At 49.6% G+C, this 22,402-nt stretch overlaps 1 protein-coding gene and 1 long non-coding RNA gene across 5 annotated transcripts in view; one reads left to right on the top strand and one right to left on the bottom strand.

Moving 5' to 3' along the window:
* The window catches only part of BLM (BLM RecQ like helicase), a 68,891-nt gene extending 49,727 nt beyond the window's left edge, over positions 1–19,164 (top strand). For all 4 annotated transcript variants that reach the window (XM_029950551.1, XM_029950549.1, XM_029950550.1 and 1 more), the window contains 6 exons: positions 2,188–2,335; positions 9,246–9,445; positions 9,897–10,089; positions 13,000–13,122; positions 15,358–15,559; positions 18,512–19,164. In XM_029950551.1, coding sequence (XP_029806411.1) covers positions 2,188–2,335; positions 9,246–9,445; positions 9,897–10,089; positions 13,000–13,122; positions 15,358–15,559; positions 18,512–18,689 — 1,044 coding nt within the window. In that variant the 3' untranslated portion in view covers positions 18,690–19,164. The remainder of the gene's footprint in view (positions 1–2,187; positions 2,336–9,245; positions 9,446–9,896; positions 10,090–12,999; positions 13,123–15,357; positions 15,560–18,511) is intronic.
* Positions 19,165–19,823: 659 nt separating this feature from the next.
* On the bottom strand, positions 19,824–21,889 carry LOC115300942. The gene is made up of 3 exons (XR_003912928.1): positions 21,821–21,889; positions 20,212–20,381; positions 19,824–20,094 (listed from the first exon to the last, which is right to left on the bottom strand). It is a non-coding gene; the product is annotated as an uncharacterized LOC115300942 (long non-coding RNA).
* Positions 21,890–22,402: the final 513 nt, after the last annotated feature.

Here is a 22,402-nt window from a genome sequence, read left to right as displayed (position 1 = left end):
TTTGGGGGAGGACATTTAGCAGAACAGATCAGTTCGGTTTGTGGTGTATTGAGGTAGGTGTGTCCGTTAGATTGAGGAATTCCGTGAAGAGACTTGTGGTACATACGGATTTGGGCAGACAGGTGGTATTCGAAGCCACGCTGGCAGGCGGACTGAGGAGAAGAAAACCAAACCTCTGAGCCCTGGGGCAGTAAGAGGTTAAGGAGAAGAGAAGCAGAAGCAAAACCAAAAATACGCCCAAAAAGTGTTTCAGGAAGGAGGGTGTGCACGCCGCTCAAACCCTGCCGCTCATCCAAGCAGGGAAGGGACCGGAAGACGCCGCAGGACTGAGTGCCGCGGGAATCGGGGTGGCTCGCATTTGCTGGGCCAGTTTCAGTAGAGACGGTGAATATAGACGAGTCTTCCCAGCTGTGCTTCCAGGACGGGCAGGGGGAGTGGCCCTCGCGGGCATCGATGGGAACACACCTTCCGGGATGAAACATGGACGTGTAAGGAGGGGAGGGAACCACGGGGGCAGTGTCCGTGAATCAATGGCGGTGGGGGCCTGTCCCGTGTGCAAGTCTAGAGGTTGGCTTTAGGCAGGAACCTAGAGAGTTTGTCGGGAGTAACGGGAGAGAGAAGGCCGTGCGGGGCTGATGCTGTGGACCGATGTCGTGAAGGAAGCCGCAGCCGTTGTCTTCTGGCTACTCCGATCTTCTCAGGGAGGTGGCAGGCATGGTGGGCAGGGACGGCTAAGAGGGGCCTGGGGGGGGAGCGAGGAGAATGTGCCGTGGTGTCCAGGACAGCGGTCAGCAAACTCCCTTAAAGGGCCGGAGTAAATGCGTCAGGCTCTGTGCGCCTCGGCACCACGGCCTCGGTCACAGGTACCCAGCTCTGCTCATGTAGCCCAAAAGCAGACGTAAACAATAAACACATCGATTTTCCATGGCCGTGTTCTGGTAAAATTCGATTTACAGAAACAGACATCCAGTTTATGGGACACCGTTTGGTGACTCCTGCCCCAGGGGAGCGGAGGAGGAGTGATAGACTGGGCGTGATGATGGCTTGGCTGCTACCAGGGGCCCCTCGAGGGCTGTGGCCCCTTGTTGGAAGCGCGGACATTCAGCGTGGTCACGTGCGTTTCTCCAGCCAAGTTCAGCTGCTGAGGAGCAGGCACGCAGCAGGGAAGAGTTGGATCTAGTGTGTTGTCAGGCAGTGAATGTGGTGAGGTTGCCTCAGGGCCAGGGAGTCGAGGGTACGTGGAAGGTATTCTAATGACCGCTGTGGAATTCAAGCTGAGTCAAGAGATCATCTGATGGGAATCAGTGGATGAGCCGGCCGGTGGATTGCTAGAGTCAGAATGTACTAGATGGCGTGAGGTCATAGAATGCCGTTATTAGTGAGGCCATGGTGGTGGACGTGAGCAGCTGGCCTCCACAGAGGACAGGGTCACTGGGGCAGAGATCAAGATCCCAGAGGCCACGGTGTCGGGGGACCATCCATCTGCCAGGCACCACGAATCAAGGCAGGAATGTTGGCAGGGGGGCCGGGGCCCTGTTTCATGACGGTCCCGACAGAGCCTCAGGAGCACTGCCGGTGGTGAGAATAAGACCAGAAACCTGCCTGTCGTGAGGTTCTGGACGGCGGCAGGTGAGCTCGGGTTAGAAGATGAGGGGGCTGCGTAGACAGAGGCCAGAGCATGATGCCGCTATTGTGCACGGCGGGCGGTTGGAACCGTGAGTTTACAGAGCCGGGTTACATGAAAGCAGACAGGCCCTGTGGTAACGGGGGCTTGAAAAAGCAGGGCAGCGTTTGGAGACCAGCGAGGAGAAGGAGACAGCAAGCTGACGAGACCATTAAAAGGGTTGACTGAGCCACCAAAGCCCCAGAAGTGATCAGAAGTCACCATCCAAGTAAGTGCCAGAAGTTCTAGAAGGTATGAAGGTATGAAGGGTTAGAAAAGTTTTTTAAGTTTATTAATTTTTGAGAGAGAGAGAGAGAGGCGCAGAGTGCAAGTGGGGGAGGGGCAGAGAGAGAGAGAAAGTGAGACACGGAATCTGAAGCAGGCTCCAGGCTCCGATCTGTCAGCACAGAGCCCAATGTGGGGCTTGAACTCCCGGACCGTGAGATCATGACCTGAGCCGAAGTTGGACGTTTAACCTGGTTATCATCTTAATTACACCAAAAGTAATCTCTGTTTATTCATAGGATTATAAGACAAGAGATGTGACTGATGATGTAAAAGATATTGTAAGATTTGTTCAAGAACATAGTTCATCACAAGGAATACGAAGTCACCCCCATGCAGGTCCTTCTGGGAGATTTACTATGAATATGCTGGTCGACATTTTCTTGGGTAAGTTCTGTTTTATAGTTTGAGTTATAGCAGTTGAGACTGAACATCTACAGAAATCATCACAAGTACATAGAAAAAATCTCTTTTGTCTGTCTTGTGGAACTTACGGACTTCAGAATAAAACTTTTTAAATAACAAAAGAAAATCCACTTTAATGAATTATAACAATTATTTGTATAGAATTTACATGTCACTAAGGTGAGATTTTCACAGTGAGAGAAGCAAGGAATAGGGCACAATGGGTGCAGGGATTAAGAGGTGCAAACCTACAGTTAGAAGACCACAGGAAACGTGGTCAACGTTGGTGTGAAAACATTGCGTGAAGTCAGGCGGCCGCATGGACCATGGCGGGCATAGCCCAATGTGTGTGATTGTCAAGTCACTATGTTGTGCCTCCAAAACTGATAGAATATTGTGTGTCAACAATACACCAATCAAAATAAGAATAATAAGAAGAGATATCAAAGAAAATATTAAGGCACATACAATTTCAAATGAATCAGTGGAAAAAACTTGCTTGGAGAATTACCTGTTGGGTGACTTCCATTTCTGGATGGCAGCCTGGACAAGAGTATCTGTCTTCTTTTATTTGTTTGTTTGAGGCCATATTAAAATAATAGTGAGGAAATAAAATGGGGATTTGATTCATAGATAACCAGAGAGGGACCATCATCAGATTCACGATGTTACATATCTTTTAGGGACCGAATGGAAGCGTGTTGACGAGTGGCATGAAATACATGCGAAATTAATGCAGGAGAGAGTCTTGGAGGAGGAGGGCAGAGCTCCATTATCAGAAGGCCTCAGACTGAGTCTGCGGGTCCAGGGGGCAGGGGTGTAAGCAGGGGGCCACAGACAGGAGGGGGCAGCTAAAGTCGGCCCTCGAAAGAGCTCCATCAGATGCCAGCCTGGAATTGATTCTAAAACAAAAATAAAGAGCCCGAGGAATAGAAAGGCAGCCGAGTTAGGGGCCAGAGCCCCCAAGCGGCACATGGGGACCGCCCAGCCCACCCACTTACCCGAAAGCAAACCTGTGAGCTGCATATCCCTGTTCACGGGAGGAATTTCGGAGGAAATAGATATAAAATAACGGGGGAAACCCACTTCAGAAGTTTAACCTTATCCCCAATCCCTGGAGTTAACTACAACTGGACAGTCAAGAGAGAAGCCAAGTTAGTGTCAGACCCTGAAGATAGAGACACTTTACGAAATACGTAGTAGCTTTAGGGAGAAGGGAAGGCAAACTCGTAATTTAGTTTCTTCACAAAGACTTAAGTAATAATAGAATGTTAATGGAAAAGAAACAAAGAATGAGAAAGAGCTGCTAAAAATTATAAATGATTGACATGGTAAATTTAGTGAAAATGTTGGAAGGTAAAGTCACAAAAATCTTCTAAGATCTGAGCAAAAAGATATATGGAAAATATGAGAGAAAAACTACAGATCAATTCTTAGGAGATGTGAAATCTGACAACATTTTTGAAATAGAAAAATAGAAGGAATCATCAAATCAAATTGAATAAAAAAGAAAAAAGCTTTCAGTGTAAAATGTCCACCAAATGCCAAAGGCGATGCTTTATAAGATGAGATCTAGCAATACCAAGACTATGGGGTGCCTGGGGGCCTGACCAGGGGAGCGTCTGACTCTTGATTTCAGCTCAGATCAGGATGGTAGGGGCATGGGATGGAGTCCGGCATTGGGCTCTGTGCTGAGCGCAGAGTCTGCTTGGGATTCCTTTTCTCCCTCTCCCTCTCCTTCCCTCCCTCCCTCTTCCCCTCTCTCCCCAGCTCACTCACTCTCTAAAAATAAATCTTATTTTTTAAAAAAGGATAAAAAGCATACCAAGTGTAAAGTGATGTTGGGGAAGAAAAGACTTCACCCTGTTAGATTTAGTGTTTGGGGGCCTGTGGATTAAACTGACAAAAGACAGATTAAATCAAAATGTGGCTCAAAGGGCCAATTAAAATTGGGCTTTGGGGCGCCTGGGTGGCTCAGTCAGTTGAGCGTCTGACTTTGGCTCAGGTCACCATCTCAGGGTTCCTGAGTTCAAGCCCCACATCGGGCTCACTGCTGTCAGTCCGTGTGGATCCCACTTCGGATCCTTTGTCCCCCCTTCTCTGCCCCTCCCCTGTTTGCTTGCTCGCTCGCTCGCTCTCTCAAAAATAAATAACCATTTTTTAAAAATTAGAGCATATATACCATCTTAATAGGGGAGGGGGAGGAAAGGACACTTACAGGAAAACAAATGTTGGTTTTATTGTTGTTGTTGTTTTGAAAAATGGATGGGCCCATTAGCATAGATGAGAGGGAGATAAGATAGTTTTGTGACCTTGTTTTGGAGCAGTATTGGAGGCTTTCAATCTCCAGTGATAAAAATCAGTCTTCTCTGGTTAGTCCCAGAGAGAGAATTTATGACATTGGAGTTGTGCAGGGAGGTCTCTGCTTTTCACTGATAAGAGATTTCAGGAACTCAAATGCCTTCTGCTCAAAACAATTTTTATGCCACGGTGGCACATTCTGGACCCTTTCAGAGATAATCCTAAAAACTGGAGGGGAAGAAACCAAAGCCAAGCTGGCCTCAGATCAATACCAGCAGCCCTGGAGGCTGGGAGGCCGAGCAGTGAGTGCACATCCCGATGCATCGACAGAGAAGCTGGCCCACGGTGCAGGGGGCAGAAAGCCCCCGTCCACGGCTGCGCAGCAGGTCCAGTGAGTAGTCTGTGCAGATGTAACAGAAAGGCCAGAAAACTAGCTCCCAAGCAGTGTAGAGAAGGAATCAGAAATGAAATTTTTTGATGACAGTGGAGAACACGTGCTAATTCTCAACAGAAGGAGAAAGGCACTTAGAAATTCCATGGGAAAGATTATGGGAAAAGCCAAGGTCAAATATAAAACAAGGAAGTTGTCACGATTTTGAGTCATTGTTAAAATGTACCCCAAAAATGATCCTTGGTCTGGATGCAGTAAACATGCCCCAGAGGGTTCCCCAGGAGTCTGGACTTTCTATGTGGGGGCGGAAACTTTGCTGACGAGCTCGGTCAGAGGCAATGCAGAGACGTAAATGTGTGTGGAGAACAGGACCGGGTGTGTTAATCTTGATGATATAAAAATATAAGTACAGTGAATAAAAGGGAGTACTCGGAAGACTAATATCCTCCAAGGCAGAAGGTAGAGAGAGTAGCCAGAAGTCCTGTCTAAAGGTAGAAAATAATCAATATGTTCTATTAATGTATACTCATATAGCAAATACATAAATATAATAAACATTCTATGAATATGAGTAATCAGTAATCACTATTAATGTATAATTATATAATAAACTTATTCTATGAATATGTGAGTACTAATCAGTGATCACTATTAATGTATAACCAGCCAGACTTGGGGCAAAGTGGAGGGATGGTATGAATGAGATAAAGCTTCACCCTTTCGTCAGTCGCGGGGGCCGTGGGGGTCAGCGGACGACGGACGGTCAGGGGGTTAGGCTCCCGCTAGTGCGACGAGAGTGAGGGCTGCGGAGGAGGAGGAAGCCACCTGAAGGGCTAAGAACAAAAGCTGCTTAAGACGTGACTCGGGGCGCCTGCCTGCTCCGCTCCCCGCTCCTCGGTGAGCTGTGAGCCGCCAGCTCGGGTCTGCGGTTGGGGCGTTTGCTCCATGCCCGGCTCTGTGCTGACAGCTCAGAGCCTGGGTCCTGCTTTGGGTTCTGTATCTCCCTCTCTCTGCCCTCCCCACCCCCCAAAATAAATTAACATTTTAAAAAAATGATGCCTTGGGGCATCTGGCTGGCTCAGTCCTAAGAGCTCCATCTTGGGGTTTTGAGTTCAAGCCCCACATTGGGGGTAGAGATTACTAAAAAAATAAAATAAAATAAGGAAAAGGGAAAAAACAACACAAAACAGGGTTGCCTTCCAGAAGAGAAGAGGATGGGGGTGGGGAGGACAGAAGAATGCTGCTTTTCATTCTAAACCTTTCTGTACTATATTTTATTTTTCCCACATACATGCCTTACTTTAATTCAAAACAGATAAAGCAACTAATAGGTGTGATTATTTTTTTAAAGCGTCAGTAGCCTAGGCGCACCTGGGTGGCTCCGTGAGTGTTGTGTCCAACTCCGTCTCAGCTCAGGTCACAGTCTTGCGGTTTGTGGGATCGAGCCCCGGTGCGGGTTCTGTGCTGCTGACGGCAGGGAGCCTGCTCGGGGCTCTCGGTCCTCCTCTCCCTCTGCCCCTCTCTCCCTCATGAGTGTGCACACGTGCCAGGACAGAGAGAGAGAGAGGGATGGAGAAAGGAAGGGAAGAAAAGAAAGGGAGAGAGAGAAGGAAAAGACAGACAGACAGACGTTCCTGGCCTAGATCGGGAAGGTCGTTTTCTGAGTTCCTCGTTTGTTCCTCCTGAATCTGCTCGTTCCTCAGGACAAAAGCTGCTTTTGGTGCTGATCTTCCCTTTCTGGATTCTTGCCTTCTAGTTTGGGCCTCTTTTGGGGGGGTCAGGAAGAACAAGGAGTTGCAGATAAAAAATGTAATTTTTTTTAAATAAAGATTTTGGGTTTTCTTTAAATGTTTTATTTATTTTTGAGAGAGAGAGAGAGAGAGAGAGAGAGAGAGAGTGTGTGTGTGTGTGTGTGTGTGTGTGTGTGTGTGTGTGTGTGAACAGGGGAGGGTCAGAGAGAGGGAGATACAGAATCCAAAGACGAGCTCCAGGCTTTGAGCTAGCTGTCAGCACAGAGCCCGACATGGGGCTTGAACCCACAAATCATGAGATCAGAACCTGAGCCGAAGTTGGACACTTAACTAACTGAGCCACATTTTAATGTTTATTTATTTTTGAGAGAGAGAAAGAAATAGAATGCATGCCAGGGCGGGACAGAAAGGAGACACAGAATCCAAAGCAGGCTCAGGCTCTGAGCTGTCTGACGCGGGGCTCCAGCTGACAAACCCACAAGGTCATGACCTGAGCCAAAGTCGGATGCTTCACCGACTGAGTCCTCCAGGTGCCCCCAAACTGCTAATATTTTAATGTGTGTTTGTGTACAACCACATATTTATCATGTTGTAGATATAATTTATATCATTTTTATATAATAAGATATATAAGCATTTCTTAATTTTTTATTCTAAAGTAGTTGTTAGTAATTTATATTTTATCATATTGATAAAATATATTTAATTAGTCTTATTTAAGGACATCTTTTCTGTTGTACTTAGGGATGCAATAAATCCTGTTTTAAATACAGCTTCAACTGTATCTCTGCTTGCACCTTTCATGTAAATTCCTAGAAAGATTACTAAATCAAACATTTTTCTGACATGTTCAGTTTCCCATTAGCTCTTACATGTTATTAAGAAAATTGTGTTGGGGCACCTGGGTGGCTTTGTTGGTTACGTGTCCGACTTGGGCTCAGGTCACGATCTCATGGTCTGTGAGTTCGAACCCCACATCGGGCTCTGTGCTGACAGCTCAGAGCCTGGAGCCTGGTTCAGAGTCTGTGTCTCTCTCTCTCTCTCCCTCTCTCTCTCTCCCTCTCTCTCTCTCTCTCTCTCTCTCTCAAAATAAACATAGAAAAAGAAAATTGTTTCACTTTACTTTTTTTTTCTTTCTTTCTTTATTTTTTAAATAATCTCTACACCCAGTGTGAGGCTCAAGCTTACAACCCTGAGATCGAGAGTCACATGCTTTTCCAACTGAGCCAGCCAGGTGCTTCTCTTCCCTACCCCTCTTTCTAAAGCTTATTTGTTTTTCCAGCGTCTTGGCTGCCCCCAGCACTAGGGCTGGTCCACATTGCCCAGCCCACCAATACCATAGTGGTGGTCTCATCCTGTAGTGTGCCATTGCAGGGATACAAGTCACCTGAAGAAAGAAAACCTTGAATCACTGAGCGTATATGACCAGAAGCCATCTGACATTTACAATAATGTAATTATTAAAATAGAACTCAAGCTTTACAAAGGAACTGTTAATTCTGATTATAATCAGTGTCACAAGGCTTCTTAAGTAGATTGCTGTAATAAAGTTGTGTTTACCATGAAGACATTAATAATTACAGCAGATCGGATACGAAACCCAGGACCCCGCCCTGTGTGGGGCTCTCAGTGGGCAGCAGGGTTGGGGGGGAGTCTTGTGCACTGACGTGCTTTCGTTTTACGTTTGGAAAGGCTTCCTCTGGGAGGGTCAAAAACTTACAGACTTAAATCCTGGGATTGCAAGCCAGGTGCGCTTTCAGGACAGGACCAGAGATAGTATTTATAAAAATTAGGGGCACCTGGGCGGCTTAGTCGGTTGAGTGTTGGACTTTGGCGCAGGTCATGATCTCACAGTCTGTGGGTTCGAGCCCCACATCGGGCTCTGTGCTGACAGCTCGGAGCCTGGAGGCTGCTTCAGATTCAGTGTCTCCCTCTCTCTCTGCTCCTCCTCCACTTGTGCGCGCTCTCTCGGTCGCGCTCTCTCTCAAAATAAAATAAAGACATAAAAAAAATTTTTAATGAAAATAAAAATGATCATCCACATTTTTTTGTAACTAGATTGGTAATGCACAGTTATCCTGATGTAGCACAGTGATATGAAGTGCTTAAAGTTTATATACACTCTTTCTGGTTTCTTTGCTCTAATGTAATGTTAGAAGCTGTAAATGCCACATCCTGAAATGATAAGCTTTATTTTGCTGCTGGTTTTGGTCGATGCAGATTATAAAAAGATGAGGAAAAGTACGTATAACCATCGAAATTTTAGAGGTCTCAGATATCCTCGTTTTATGGAAACGGGTGTCTCTTGGTCCCATGGGTTTTCCTGTGGAACAGATTATCTACCTTGTTTATGCAGACCTGCCGCATAAATGACTGTTTCAGCCGCCCCTACGCGAGGCTTCTGAAGCTCCTGCACTTACTAATCCTGCTTCTTGGCCTTTCTTACCAGGAAGTAAGAGCGCGAAAGTTCAGTCGGGGATATTTGGAAAGGGATCTGCTTATTCACGACACAATGCCGAGAGACTTTTCAAAAAGTTGATACTTGACAAGATTTTGGATGAAGACTTATATATCAATGCCAATGACCAACCAATTGCCTATATGATGCCAGGAAGCAAAGCCCAAGATGTACTAAGTGGCCATTTAAAGGTATGGTATTTTTAAATATTTATTTTATTTTATTATCTTACAACAAGTGGGCAGAAATATATGACCGCAGATTAAAAGATCTTTTCCAAAGCCGATGGATACTTAATTGATACATGCCATCCGATACAAACGTATTCTCTTCCTCTTAATTTGGAAAGAGATCTTAAAATTGAACCCAAGTAATGTAGAACCTGTCAAAGTGGATTCGATGGGATGCCCGATCTCCGAATCATCGTGTTTTCATTAGGTAAACACCTACCCGGAAGCTGTTCTGCGCGAGGCACCGGAGACGGACAGAGAAGGAGTGCTCAGCCCCTGTCCCCAAGGGCTCACTCTGTCCACTTGGCCTCACCGAAATCCCAAATAACAGTAATTAAGGATTAAATGAAGCCTATATTTGGATACAAGTGCGCGTGTCCCCGCTCCCATGATCTCTTTCTCTCTTACAAAGGTGGACTTCATGGAAACGGAAAACTCCACCAGTGTGAAAAAACAGAAAGCGTTGGTGGCAAAGATGTCTCAGAGGGAGGAGGTGGTTAGGAAATGTCTTGGAGAACTGACAGAAGTCTGCAAGTCTCTGGGGAAGGTGTTTGGCGTCCATTACTTTAATATCTTCAACACCGTCACTCTCAAGAAGCTGGCAGGTGGGTGTGCGTGAGTCTGCCGTTGGGCGGCGCGAACTAACAAGCCAGGAGTTAGTCCTGCTAAGGAACATTTTAAGTGTGTTGATATAGTTCCGTTTCTTTCATTATTTAATCTCTAAATTGAAAGCTCAGAGATACGGTTTTTAACGTCCATACAGTATTTTATTATTCAGACACCCAGTATAATTTTATTTTATACTTTGTCCTCTAATGCCAGATGTGAGGATGTGGCTAATTGCAATCTCTGACACCACTGCCACTTGTCAATTGCGTGTCCATTATCTGCCCGCTTTAGGATGTTTGGCCACATTATATACAAACGTCTTTGCCATGAGAAACTAAGTTTTATATGAAAAGACATTATGTTTTATGCTTCTTTGAACCCGGCCCTATCACACTGCTTGTCTCTAGTTAAGAAAAACATGCTGACCTGAGTTATTTCCAGAGCTTCCGATCCGAATAGCATGGCCCCTGTAAAACTAGGCATCCACATAGCTGACTGATGAGTATGTTACCTTCGGCACGCTTCCTTCATAAAATCCCATGACCAACACCTTCTCTCATTTCCGTTCCTGTTCCTGGCACTGTAGGTCATGACAGCATTTCATTAACTCTGAGCCACTGTCTTATGTTAAGACACTACTATTTTATAGACTATTAAGGAAGAAAAAATGTGCTATATAAGTGGTGACATGGTGCTTTTATTGAAAGAATTGTTTTTGACTTATTTACGAATAGATGTTTATCATTATACAATCCTCTGCATATATGAAAAATGCGTAGGGGCTCCTGGGTGGCTCAGTCGGTTGGGCGTCCGACTTCGGCTCAGGTCATGATCTCATGGTTTGTGGGTTCGAGCCCCATGTCAGGCTCTGTGCTGACAGCTAGTTCAGAGCCCGGAGCCTGCTCAGATTCTGTGTCTTCCTCTCTCTCTGACCCTCCCCCACTCACACTGTCTCTCTCTGTCTCTCAAAAATAAAAAAATCAGTAAAAAAAAAAAAAATGCGTAGAACCAAAGCAAGTTGATTTAGGCACTTGTAACAGTTCATATACAAAGCCTGACTCTTCAGAATCCGTTTTCGACTCAGTCGTCCATGTCTTTTTTTTTTTTTTTTTTTGCCCTCGTGTCTTTGAGGATGTTAGTGACGTCCTTTTTTAGCGTGGTCCACTCTTTTCCCCAGTATTTTAGTCAAAACCTGTGTCACCCACGCTGGCTTGATGGTGGCATTTCCCCGAGGATGCCAGAGCGCGTCGGCGGGCGGAGGCCCATCTCAGGAGCACGAACGTGCTCCATCTAATCTGGGCGCCCTCTTGTAGGGTGTGGGAAGCACGTGGCTGGTGCTTGCAAACAGGTACAGAACCGTGGCCATTTCCTCGGAGACAGGTCCTTGTTTTATTTACTTCTTTTTATGTTATTTTTTGAGACACAGAGTACAAGATGGGGAGGAACAGAAAGAGAGGGAGATCCAGAATCCGAAGTAGGCTCGGACTCATGAACCGTGAGATCATACCTGAGCCAAAGTTGGACACCCAACCAACTGAGCCACCCAAGTGCCCCCAGATACTTGTTTTATTAGTGGCAAATCTGTCCCCCGTGAACCCTGAGTGCCTCTGCATCCGTGGTCGCTTACCCAGTGCTCTCTGGTAGACATCTTGTACGGTGTGTAGACTGTGCGCGTGCCGACAGCCCAGACAGCGTGACCAGGCCTCACGCGCACAGGCAGCAGCAGCCATCTGGCCATCAGCACTTGAAAGCTGCACCTTGACCTCAGGCATGCCAGAGCATGGAAAAGTGTGTGTCTCAGAGTTGATGGAAAACAGCATTTTATTTGTAGGCTCTTAGTGTCGATTCCTTACCTGGCCTCTTTAACTCCAGCGGTGAACATGCTGCACATTTTAATCTTCCACAAAGTCGGCCAACACTCCAGCAGCTTTCCAGAAAAGATACAGATTCTGTCAAGGGTCTGCATTTCTGCTTGCCTGTCCAACTTCATCTTCTGTTAACTAGCCCTCCGTGAACCTGCTGGTCTGCCCCACAGGTCTGTCCCTTATCTCGACATCGGAATGATGTGAAAATCACAGATTTGAGAGCTACCCTTTCTTTTTCTTTGCTTAAGTTGAACAGTAGGAATGATCTCCTCCTCCCTCCCATAGCCTGTGCGTCCAGAAATCCCGCAGACCCAGCCCCTGCGGCGCACCCCACACCCCATCTTCTTCTGTCCGAGCGCACCACCACGCTGCAGCCCCCACAGTGGCTCCTGCCAGGCTCCCAGGTTCCGTGCCTTCCCCCACAGTTCATTCTCCATGCAGCAGCCAGAGCCATCTTTAAAATGACAGGCGTGTCCAGCTACAAGGCCAATGTGCCATCTGTCCGCAGAGGACTCTTAATGGCCCACTTGTTCCAGTCCGATTCCTTGCTTCGCCCCCGCTGCAGACGGACTGGGAAGAGTGGGTGTGGGTTGGGGGCGGAGTACGACTTCACTTCTGGCCTCGGGTTGGACACGCATGTCTGGAGTGTAGGGGAGGAGTCAGAGTGGGAAATAGAAAAGCGGGTGCTCTCCGAAACAGGGAGCACCAATGTTGCGGCCAGTCAGCTCCTTGTTGTGAGAACAGTGGACGCCAGCGACGCGTCTTCAGCCCTGAGATGCACTGCCCAGGTGCCCGCCTCCTGCTCCCCCGGGGCCTGTGCTGTCCCCCACCCGCTGCCCAGATCCACGGTGGGCTCCTGTCCTCGGGACCTGTCTGCCGCCTCTGTTGGCACTAACTGCCCTTCAGAAACTTGGCCCGGGTGCCCGAGGCCCTGTGGTCAGCTGGCACTAGACAAACATGTGCTGCATGGGTGGATGAGCATGAATTCAGTGGCTTGTCCATGGGTGGTCTTTTAAATTCCTATTTTATGCCCATGCACAGAATCATTATCTTCCGATCCTGAGGTTTTGCTTCAAATTGATGGTGTTACTGAAGACAAACTGGAAAAATATGGTGCAGAAATGATTCCAATATTGCAGAAATACTCGGAGTGGACGTTGCCAGGTACAGTATACAGCTAAATACGTGTTTTCCAAAAGCCTACTTTAACGTTAAACCACGCATGTCACTGAATTAGAGTTTTCTGGGTTTCTGGGTACTGTTAGTGCTTCCTACACTCTCGTCACACTGCTGTTCAAGTGCCCAGAGCAGCCCCTGGGGTTTGTGCTGTGCCAGGCCCCTCTGAGAGGCCACTGGTGTGTGGGCTCCCCGGGGAGCGCCAGTCCCTGGGCCTGGTAACAGGACCCAGAGGAGGACCCTTGGGCCTAGGAGTTCCCGGTGTGTTAAAGGCAAGTGCCCGAGGAAACCCGAATCTGGCACCATCACGTTTCGCCGTCCCTGGCAGAACACGGTCACCTTGCTGTGCTCCCGTCCTTATCTGCGGAAGGAACGCGTTATCTGACAGGCATGTCGAAAGATAAAATTCAGGAGTTTAAATGTTTGGGGAAAATGAAAGTGTAATTGGAATGCTAGATAATCCCTTCGCTGCTGGAGAGACTCTGCTCAGGTGCACGCCCTGCTAGCGCACGTCCGAGGATTCTACCTGTCCCCACACCCCTCTCACCCTGAGCCTCCTCCCTGAGCTCCAGCCAGGGTGCGCTGGAAGGGGGTTGGCACCAGGAAGGTTTTGTTCTGGGAGCTGCGGGTTCCTGTGCCCTCCTCGTACAGCCGTGCAGTGAGCCACAAGAGACAAGCCCAAGATCAGTGTTTTTCCTGTTTCTGTAACACATGGCAGGGGCTCTTCTCAAGGCCAATGGGAAAGGGTAGCAGGATGAAGAGTGAGTGAGCCTGTGTTTCAAGTTGTCTCTCCTCGTTTGTTTTTCATCCATTAACAGAATGCTGAAAAGTGGGATTTTTCAAAAAAAAATTCTTGTGCACGGTAATTATTCCATTAAGAGCCTTGCTTTGAATATTGGTAGGAACTTAACATTTGTTTAGTGTAGTAACTTGTCTGGAAGGGGATTCTTGGCCACATGAGACGGGCTGCTCCGTGGAGACAGCCCACAGTGTGGTGACGATCGCTCCCACGTACTGAGGGACAGACGCTGTGCCAAGAGCTTCGCCTGTTTTGTATCATTCAATCCTCAGAACAACGCCTGTTTCACAGCCTTTTTGTGTCCAAGTCCCACAGCCTGGATGACGGGACGACAGCTTTGCCAGAGCCGCGCGGCCTCCTTGTGCGAACCAGTGTTGGACGGATGAGGAGGCCCAGGGGACCAGGGCCCTTCCTGCCTGGCCGGAGGGTGGCCGGAGGGTGGCCAGAGTGGCCAGGAAATACCTTCCCTCAGAAAACGGAACTGGGGGGCACCTGGCGGGCTCAGCCGATAGAGCCTATGACTCTTAATCTCAGGGTCATGAATTCAAGCTTCACTTTGGGCACGGAGCCTAGTTAAAATTGAAAGAAAAGGGAAGGAAGGAAGGAAGGAAGGAGGGAAGGAAGGAAGGAGAGAAGGAGGGAAGGAAGGAAGGAAAATGTAGCGGGGATCCCTATTGAGCCACAGGGAGGTTTTATGCTTTTCAGGTGCCTTAGGATGCCAGCGCTTGTGAAAATTGCCAGCCTTCCTGCAAACCAGTGATTTCGTGCAGACCTGTTTCCTGCATGGTACACAGAATGTTTACAACGATAACGTAAAGAAGTGGTTTCTGACCGTAACTAGGGTCTAGGGTTTCCTGACACTCGTTTACTAAGTAACCATTCAAAGATGAGGTGCAGAACATCGTTGGTTAATGTTTCTTTCAGCATTTATAAAATGGTAAATGAAAGTATCTTATGTAGCGTTCCCTACTTTTCAAACAGCATAACAGGATTAACAGGGCCGCAGGCCATACATTACAGAATATGAGCTAGACCTCACATCTCTAGTCAAGTTCAGGAGTACCACAAATTTCTGGAGCTCCCAGCCGGCTCAGGCAGTAGAGCACGTGACCGTTGATCTCAGGGTAGTGAGTTCACTGGGCATCGAGTTTATTTAAAAAAAAAAAAGTCTCTCAGACTTTTTAAATGAATTGTGATCTTTTTTGCTTTAAAAGTAAATTTCCATCGAGGACTTTGGGGCCTTGTGACATAAAAGAGAAATGTCTGGTCCTTGCGGAACTGTCAAACCCGCGTGGCAGGAGGGCACCAGGCAAACCTCTGGGTGTCTGCCACGTGGTACCTGGGTCATGTCTGTCCACAGGGACCGTCAGCGCGCCTGGGCCAGTGTGGCACCGCGTCTGAATGTCTGCCTTGTCCGTTTGTAGCTGACGACAGTGCCCCCCGGGTGAGCCCGGGCAGCAGCAGAAGCAGCAGGAGAAACGGCCCTCCGGAGTCTGATGACGAAATGCCCGTATCTTCTCACTACTTTGCGAATAAAGCCAGAAACGAAAGAAAGAGGAAAAGGATGCCGGCCTCCCAGAGGTCTAAGCGGAGGAAGACCGGTTTCAGTGGCTCCAAGACAAAAGGGTAGGTCGTGCGTCGCGGTCTGCGGGGCGGCCCGAAGCACGGCTGCCCTGGTGCGCTTTGAAGCGTTTATTAAAACAGACTGTCGCTAGACGTCACCTCTCCAGTTAATGGGGTGACGACTAAGGTTTGATCCAAAACAGAAACATTTGTGTCACATTTTTTAAATCTCTGCTCCTCAGTTGATTACCACTTCCGTTTTCTAGTCTGCAAGAACATCTCCAGTTTTGACATTACCCTAAGGGAGAAAAAAAATTTTTTATCATTGCTCTTCTTAAGGAACGTTTCCACCTAAAATATTATAAATCATATACTGGCTGAGTAAACAAAGAGGATTTTTTTCCTCATTACTTTTATGACTGTTGGTACCTGCTACGCTGCTTTTATTGCTACGGAATCTGCGGGGCAGAGGCCTGGGATCCTGTGTGCTCCTGGTCCGTTAGTACATTGGGGAGCCCATCTCCCACCTTTGCAGGGTAGCAGAGAAGAGGCCACAGCACCAAAGGTCTCCTCGGGGCTGCAGGGACCGCATCGGCCCTCCCCCACACTTGCCTGGCCCCTGGGCTGGGATTCGGAGGCCTTGGGGTGCTCTCTGCACACCAGCAGGGAGTCAGTCCCTGGGTGATGGTCCCAAGTGCAGAGTCCTTATTTCTTGATAATTGCACTGGTCCTGGCAGGGCCATGACCTTCCCATCAGTCTGGAGAATGCGGCCCCCAGGTACCTACGTTTCTAACAGAAACAGCTTACAGAAAACAGGGCACGGGTCCTCAGCAAGCTTTTACAAGCTGTTGTGTTTTCCTTTTGCAGTTTTTCTACCTCCTTTCCTTCTGGGTAATAAAAAACAAAACTGCAGTGGGGGAGGAGGAAGGAAGGCAAATGTTACCAAATTGTCGTTTTCCCGTTAAGTCCGTAAACAAGGATCTTGTATGTGCTAATCCTTCTGCCGAGGCACAGAAATTAAAGGTGTTAGTAAATGTTACTTTAATTTTGTGGCTTTTAGTGCGCAAGTGACCAGCAGATGTTCTTCAGTGGGGACATTTTCTTATTTTTCTCATTTACTCCTCCATTTGGGGAAATACTCATTTCCTCAGGAGATCATGGAGTACCAGGAGAATTTAAAAGGCGTCTGGCCTGGCCCCCTGGGCTTGATGACGAGGGAGGGGAGGCCCGGCCCGGGGAGGCCCTTGCGAGGCTTTCACCAGCCGGGCCTCGTGTCCCAGGCGGCACTGGCCTCTGGCTGGCCACGCCTGCCCACAGCCCCTGGGTTTCGGCACGTCGCCCGTGGAGATCCCGCACACATGGTCCTGCTCTGCTCATTCTCACGTGTTCGGACAGAGCATGCCGTATTTCAGCGTCTGTTGCCCTTGGCTCCCTCTAACAGTCCTCCCCGACTTCTAAGAGTGGAGCACTCGCCCTGTGGGTTAGAACTAAGCGAAGAAGCCGTGAAGCTCACACTTACCCAAAAGCCAGTATCGGTTTTGATGCTGGTTGTTCATTAGCCCACATGTTTACAGCGGGATTCTTTTCAGATCCCTACTGGCCCAAACCACGGAGTTTTGTAACTTTGATTTTTACCCCTTGTAGCAGGCTCTTCGAGCGTGTGCTTCCTTCTCCTCGTTTGCGCTAAGCCCTGGGATGGTTTCCCAGTGTCCGGGCCGCTCACCTGGCTGGGAGTCTGCGCAACGACAGACCACAAGCGGCTCTTTGCCAGAGACCTTAGCCCCCACCCTGCCCTCAGACTTCACGTCTCCCCCCAACACACAATGAGCCACTTGTGTCCCGGGCCCTCTGAGTGGGAGTAAAACGGATGGCCCGGGTGAAATGGAGACCAATGTTGGCAGATTCATCTGTAAATCAGCATAAACAGCAGGTTTTCGCTCAGGGCTTAATTTCTCAGCAGGAAATCAGCGTAGGGAAACTTAAGGAGCAGCGCTTTGCCAGGTCTGCAGTAAGACTGCCCTCCGGCCAGAGTTTAAAAATGTGGAAAAACCACTCTGCACCCAGCCCTACCAGAATGTCCTCACCACAGGCAGGTGGCCCTGAGGCCCCCAGATTCAGAGATGGGAGGCCACTTGGGCATGCTGTGGAATTACTTCTGGGCATGGACTCAGCCTGGGTACGAACCACTGGAAATGCCCACACAGGGTGAGGCTTCTGCTGTTGTCCTAGGAAAATGCTGGCTCTGTGACTCTTCTCCGGTCTCCTTTGTGGGGAGAAGAAGAAAAGCTGATGTCTTGGGGTCCATGTGGGAAGCGCAGTGCAGGAAGGACTCTGTAACCGGCCGGGGCAGGGCCCCTTGCCAGGTTCAAAAGGCAGCAAGCAGGAGGTGACAGTGGGCAAGGGAGCCAGCCGCCGGTGACGTGGGCCTGACACGAGCCCAGACCCAAGTGCCTCCGGGGGTGGAGGGGGCCACATCCACAGCCTCCCCCCGCGGGTCAGGTTCCGCCGGGAGGAGACCCCTCTGTGCTCCGCTCACAGCCCTGCGAGGAGGCGCTCGCCCGCACCGCTGCCTTTCTCCGAACTGGGCAGTCATTCCAGAGCGTCTGTGGTCCGGGCATTTGGGACCTTAAGCCCGAGTATTCTCGTGTCCTTCATTTGGTCGGAATAGATTAAGGCACGTGGATCTGGGCCGTGGCGTCCAGAGGGAGGGTTTGACTATCAGCAGTGAAGGGGGGGAGGGGGGAGGCACAGGAGGTCTGTCTCAAGTCACAGAAGTAAGAAACATTTTAAGAAGACAAATTCAGGGCAAAACTGAAGGGCAGTAGTCCTTTATTCCTTGATCTGTAACAGAAACTTCCTTACGAGGGCCTTACAGGCAGCAGATGCCCAGAGACACGGAAGACCAAGGAAAATCACGGACTGATTATATAGGTCCACGCGGGTTAAGAGCAAGAAGACTGTTCAGTTTTGGTTTTATTTAACATTTTTGTTTTCTTTCCTTTGTCACGTTTTAGGGGGTCCACTACCTGCAGAAGGCTGTCCGCTAAAAGTAAACCCTCCGCCGTCTTCGGGCCCCGTTCGCCCCTGCCTGGTCCACAGGCAGCATCAGGCACCGGTAGAAAATTGGGGATTATGGCTCCACCCAAGCCTATAAATAGACCATTTCTTAAGCCTTCATATGCATTTTCATAACAACCACATCTCCGTGTACATAGATCTTCTTTCTCATTTGTCAGCGCCTCACCATCTGTGAGCATAAAGCTGCTGGTTTTGTTGTGCCGTTTGTAATTTTTACCCATAACTATTAATATTTAAATAAATGCTTGGGGTGACAGTTCTTATTTTTAAAATAAACGTTTTCTTTTGAATAAGCATGATTTGCTGCTACTGCAAGCCTTGTGGCCGTTGTTTCTCAGAACGTCTGAAGCAGCAGCTGAATCATCTCAGGAAGAGAAATTCTGAGCACGACGTGGAACACCGGGCCGCAGGGAGAGACAGGCATGGGCCACTGTGAAGCTGTGAAACTCTGCAGAAGGCGACATAAACAAAACTGAAAGACAAATGACAGAGAAAGTAGGAAAAGATATGTGACAAAGAATGTCCATAATATGGAGCAGCTATAGATCATTAAGGAAAAAAAAAAGTTGGTAGAAAAAAATGAACAAAGGATGTGAGTAGGCTCTTCCCAGAGGAAATACAGTGGCCCTCAATCTGGGGACTGTCTCCCCCAGAGATAGTTAAAAGTACAGATTAAAACTGGGGCGCCTGGGTGGCTCAGGCAGTTGAGCGCCCAACTCTTGATTTCGGCTCAGGTCATGATCCCACGTTTTGGGATCGAGCCCCGCGGGGGGCTCTGTGCTGGACGTGGAGCCTGCTTGGGATTCTCGCCCTCTGCCCACCCCCTCGAATGGAAAGAAATAATAAAATTTCGACGCGTATGTATATAAATGACACTGCCACCAGTGGGGAATATCCCCACCTCCAGGGTCAACAAGAGAATGGTCGTTTTTGGCAGCTCTTTCTGCCTATAGTTCCTGCCTGTCCCCACGCTTTAATAAAATCACAATTTTGTACCAAAAAGCAAAGAGAATGGTTTTTTGGTTTTTCTTCCTGGTGCAGAAAGTGGTTTTTTGGGACTGTTGAGAATGGTCAAACATTCTCTTGGTAAGAATAGAGGAGCTGTTTGTTTAGTAGTAGAGAGAACTTACTTTCAAGAGTTTCCATTGATAGTCTGTTTGGTCAGAAAATTTTTGTTGTTGTTGTTGTTGTTTAATGTTTATTTGTTTTTGAGAGAGGGACACACAGAATCTGAAGCAGGCTCCAGGCTCTGAGCTGCCAGCACAGAGCCCGGCGTGGGGCTCGAACCCACAAAACGCAAGATCGTGACCTGAGCCGTAGTCTGTCGCTTAAACCGGCTGAGCCACGCACACGTCACCCCTGGTCAGGAAGTGTTAAAGTGGAATTCTGGCACCTCTTTGGAGCTTTAGTACCTCATTTTTGGAGACCTCTTGTTTCTTAGCTGTAAGTAACCTTGTGGCCTGTCTGTTGTCCACTTTCTCCCCTTGACCTCTGGAGGGTTGGGGTGAGGAGGCCCTGTCTGGGACGAGGGTTTTGCGGTCGGAGGTGGCTGGTGACCACGTGGCCTCCACCTGCCGGCTCAGCACCGAGGTGGACTTTGCACCCACCCTGAGAGGCACCCTCGCCGCACACCTACTTCCTGCTTCCTTGGCTGTCACCTGGGGCTTTGGCTTCACCTTTCTCGGAGGAGACTGGCTGGACAGGAGCCTGCCGAGGGCTGGCCCCTGTTCTCAAGATCTCCTCGGAGCTGATGTTTTCAGAGAAGCCATCCATCCAGCGAGCGCGGACGCCAGTAGTCAGCAGAACCTTCTCGGGGAAGAAAGGAAACAGAGGACAAAGGAGCCAGAAGCTGAGGCTACTGGGACCGTGTGCACCGCATAAGGCCACCGGGGAGTGTAGGCGATGCACAGGGGCAGCTGGCAGGAGGTCACACCTGCTGCGGCTTTGGCTTTGGGGGTGGGGGGCGGCCTCTGAGCAGAGCTGACACCACAGACAACGGTTCACTTCCTGGCTCCGACCTCACCCATTCGTTCCTTTACTGAGGCCTCTGCTGCCCGGACACGGGAGGCGAGGAGTCTGAGGGGGCGCCCCGATCTCCGGAGGGTCCCAGGGCAATGGACGCAGGGAGCCACAGGAGCTGGGTGCTGAGGCAGACAGTTGTCCTGACCCCACCTCCCAGCAGGACCTGAGGCCTGGAGACCCGTGGCCAGCCCACCGTCCTATTGCAGAGCTGTGCCCCACACCCAGCCCTTGAAGAACTCTGGGTTGGAGCAGCCTCCTTCAGGTCCTCAGGCCCCAGAAACAGGCACAGAAAATGCAAGCGGCCTCCTCCTCCTCTTCTGCCTCCAGCCTTCCCACACCTCCCGGTGGGGGAAGCAGCTGCTTCCACGCGGGGACAATCTCAGGACAACAGAAGCTGCCACAGCGAGGAAGATAGGGGACAAGTCCGCCTGAGTCCCTCTGCTCAGATACGGAAGGCCAGAGGGCTGGGCCGGGCCGGGCCAGTGCAGTTTGCCGCCTGCCGCTGTCAGCCCTCTGGAGGACACAGAGAGGACTGGAATCCAACTCCAGCTGAGCTCCCTACATGAGAACCCCTAAAAGCTAACAGGTCCTTGCTTTTAAGGACAGGGACCCCACTTCCTCGCAGGAGAACAGACCTGCAAAGCCCACTCTCTGCCAAGGGCTGATCCAGGAATTTTCACAGAGCTTAATTTGCTCCTTTAATCCCTCCGACAGTCCTGGGAGGCGAGCACATGATATTAAAGACTTTTGTTTGCAGAAACCAGAATTCAGAGAAGTTACATAATTGCCTGAACCCACACAGCTAGGAAGTGGTGATAAGTAGGGTAACATGCACCTTGGTTTGCCCTGAAGAGTCCCACGTTGTATTTGCTGTCCTGGTGTAATTAAGACCGCTCACTTCCATTCTGGAAAGTGCTCCAGTTTAGACAATAAACTAAGGAATCCAGGTCTGTTCTTTCTCTGCACAATCCAGCCTCCTCTCCCAACCCCGTTTTTCCATGCAAAGCCCCGCAGGCCACCTGCCACCACCTGCTAAGACATCAGGGCCCTGGGGGAGCCTCCAGGGACAGAGCTACAGAATTATTGGCCAGCACAGCTGACCTGCAGTTTTTCTCCAGAAGCAAGAAGAGGAAGCAGAGGCCGTGCTCCAGGCCCCCTTCTCTTCATAAGAAACAGCTTCTCCTACAACTTGAAGCTGCTCCCAGCCCCTGGGGCCCACCTACCCGGGTCTCTGTGAGCTGCTGCCAGGCAGGCAGCAGCCGCGGGTCTCCTCCAGCCTCGGGCTCCCACCCTGGCACAGTGGCCTGTGGGCCCCTTGTGAGGAAGGGTGGAGTCCCCAGAAGGCTCCGGCAGCCACTTCTCCCTCAGTGCAGCTGCCACAGCCCCCACGTGGCCTCACAGACAGTCGGGACAAGCCAGCTGTTGGGATGTGCTCAGGGGAGCCCAGCACTGACCAGACCCCGTTCTGCCCGCGGGCTCAGCCCTCTGTCGCTGTGAGGCACGGCCTCCACATCTGCAGCTGCGCAGGCCACCGCCGCCACCACCGGGGCACATGAGACAAGCACCCTTGGCCTTTAGTAAGTCCCTGCTTTCCAGAAAGCACTCGTTCTCCTGTTCTTCCCATCTGCCTTCTCCTCCCAAACCCCACAGTGGCCGGGGTGGCTGCTAGGCCCCTGTGCTCCTGGCTGTTGGGGAAGACAGGACGGAATAAGGGTGTAGACAGAAATCCAAACTTGAATCCACACCACGCTGGCAAGGGGAGGCGTCCCCAGAGCCCGGATGGGGGCCTGAGGCTGGGCCTTTGG

The sequence above is a fragment of the Suricata suricatta genome, chromosome 9, assembly GCF_006229205.1.
Source record: "Suricata suricatta isolate VVHF042 chromosome 9, meerkat_22Aug2017_6uvM2_HiC, whole genome shotgun sequence".
NCBI classification, from domain to species: domain Eukaryota; kingdom Metazoa; phylum Chordata; class Mammalia; order Carnivora; family Herpestidae; genus Suricata; species Suricata suricatta.
The sequence above is the reverse complement of the archived record's forward strand: the minus strand, read 5'-3'. Positions and strand labels throughout refer to the sequence as shown.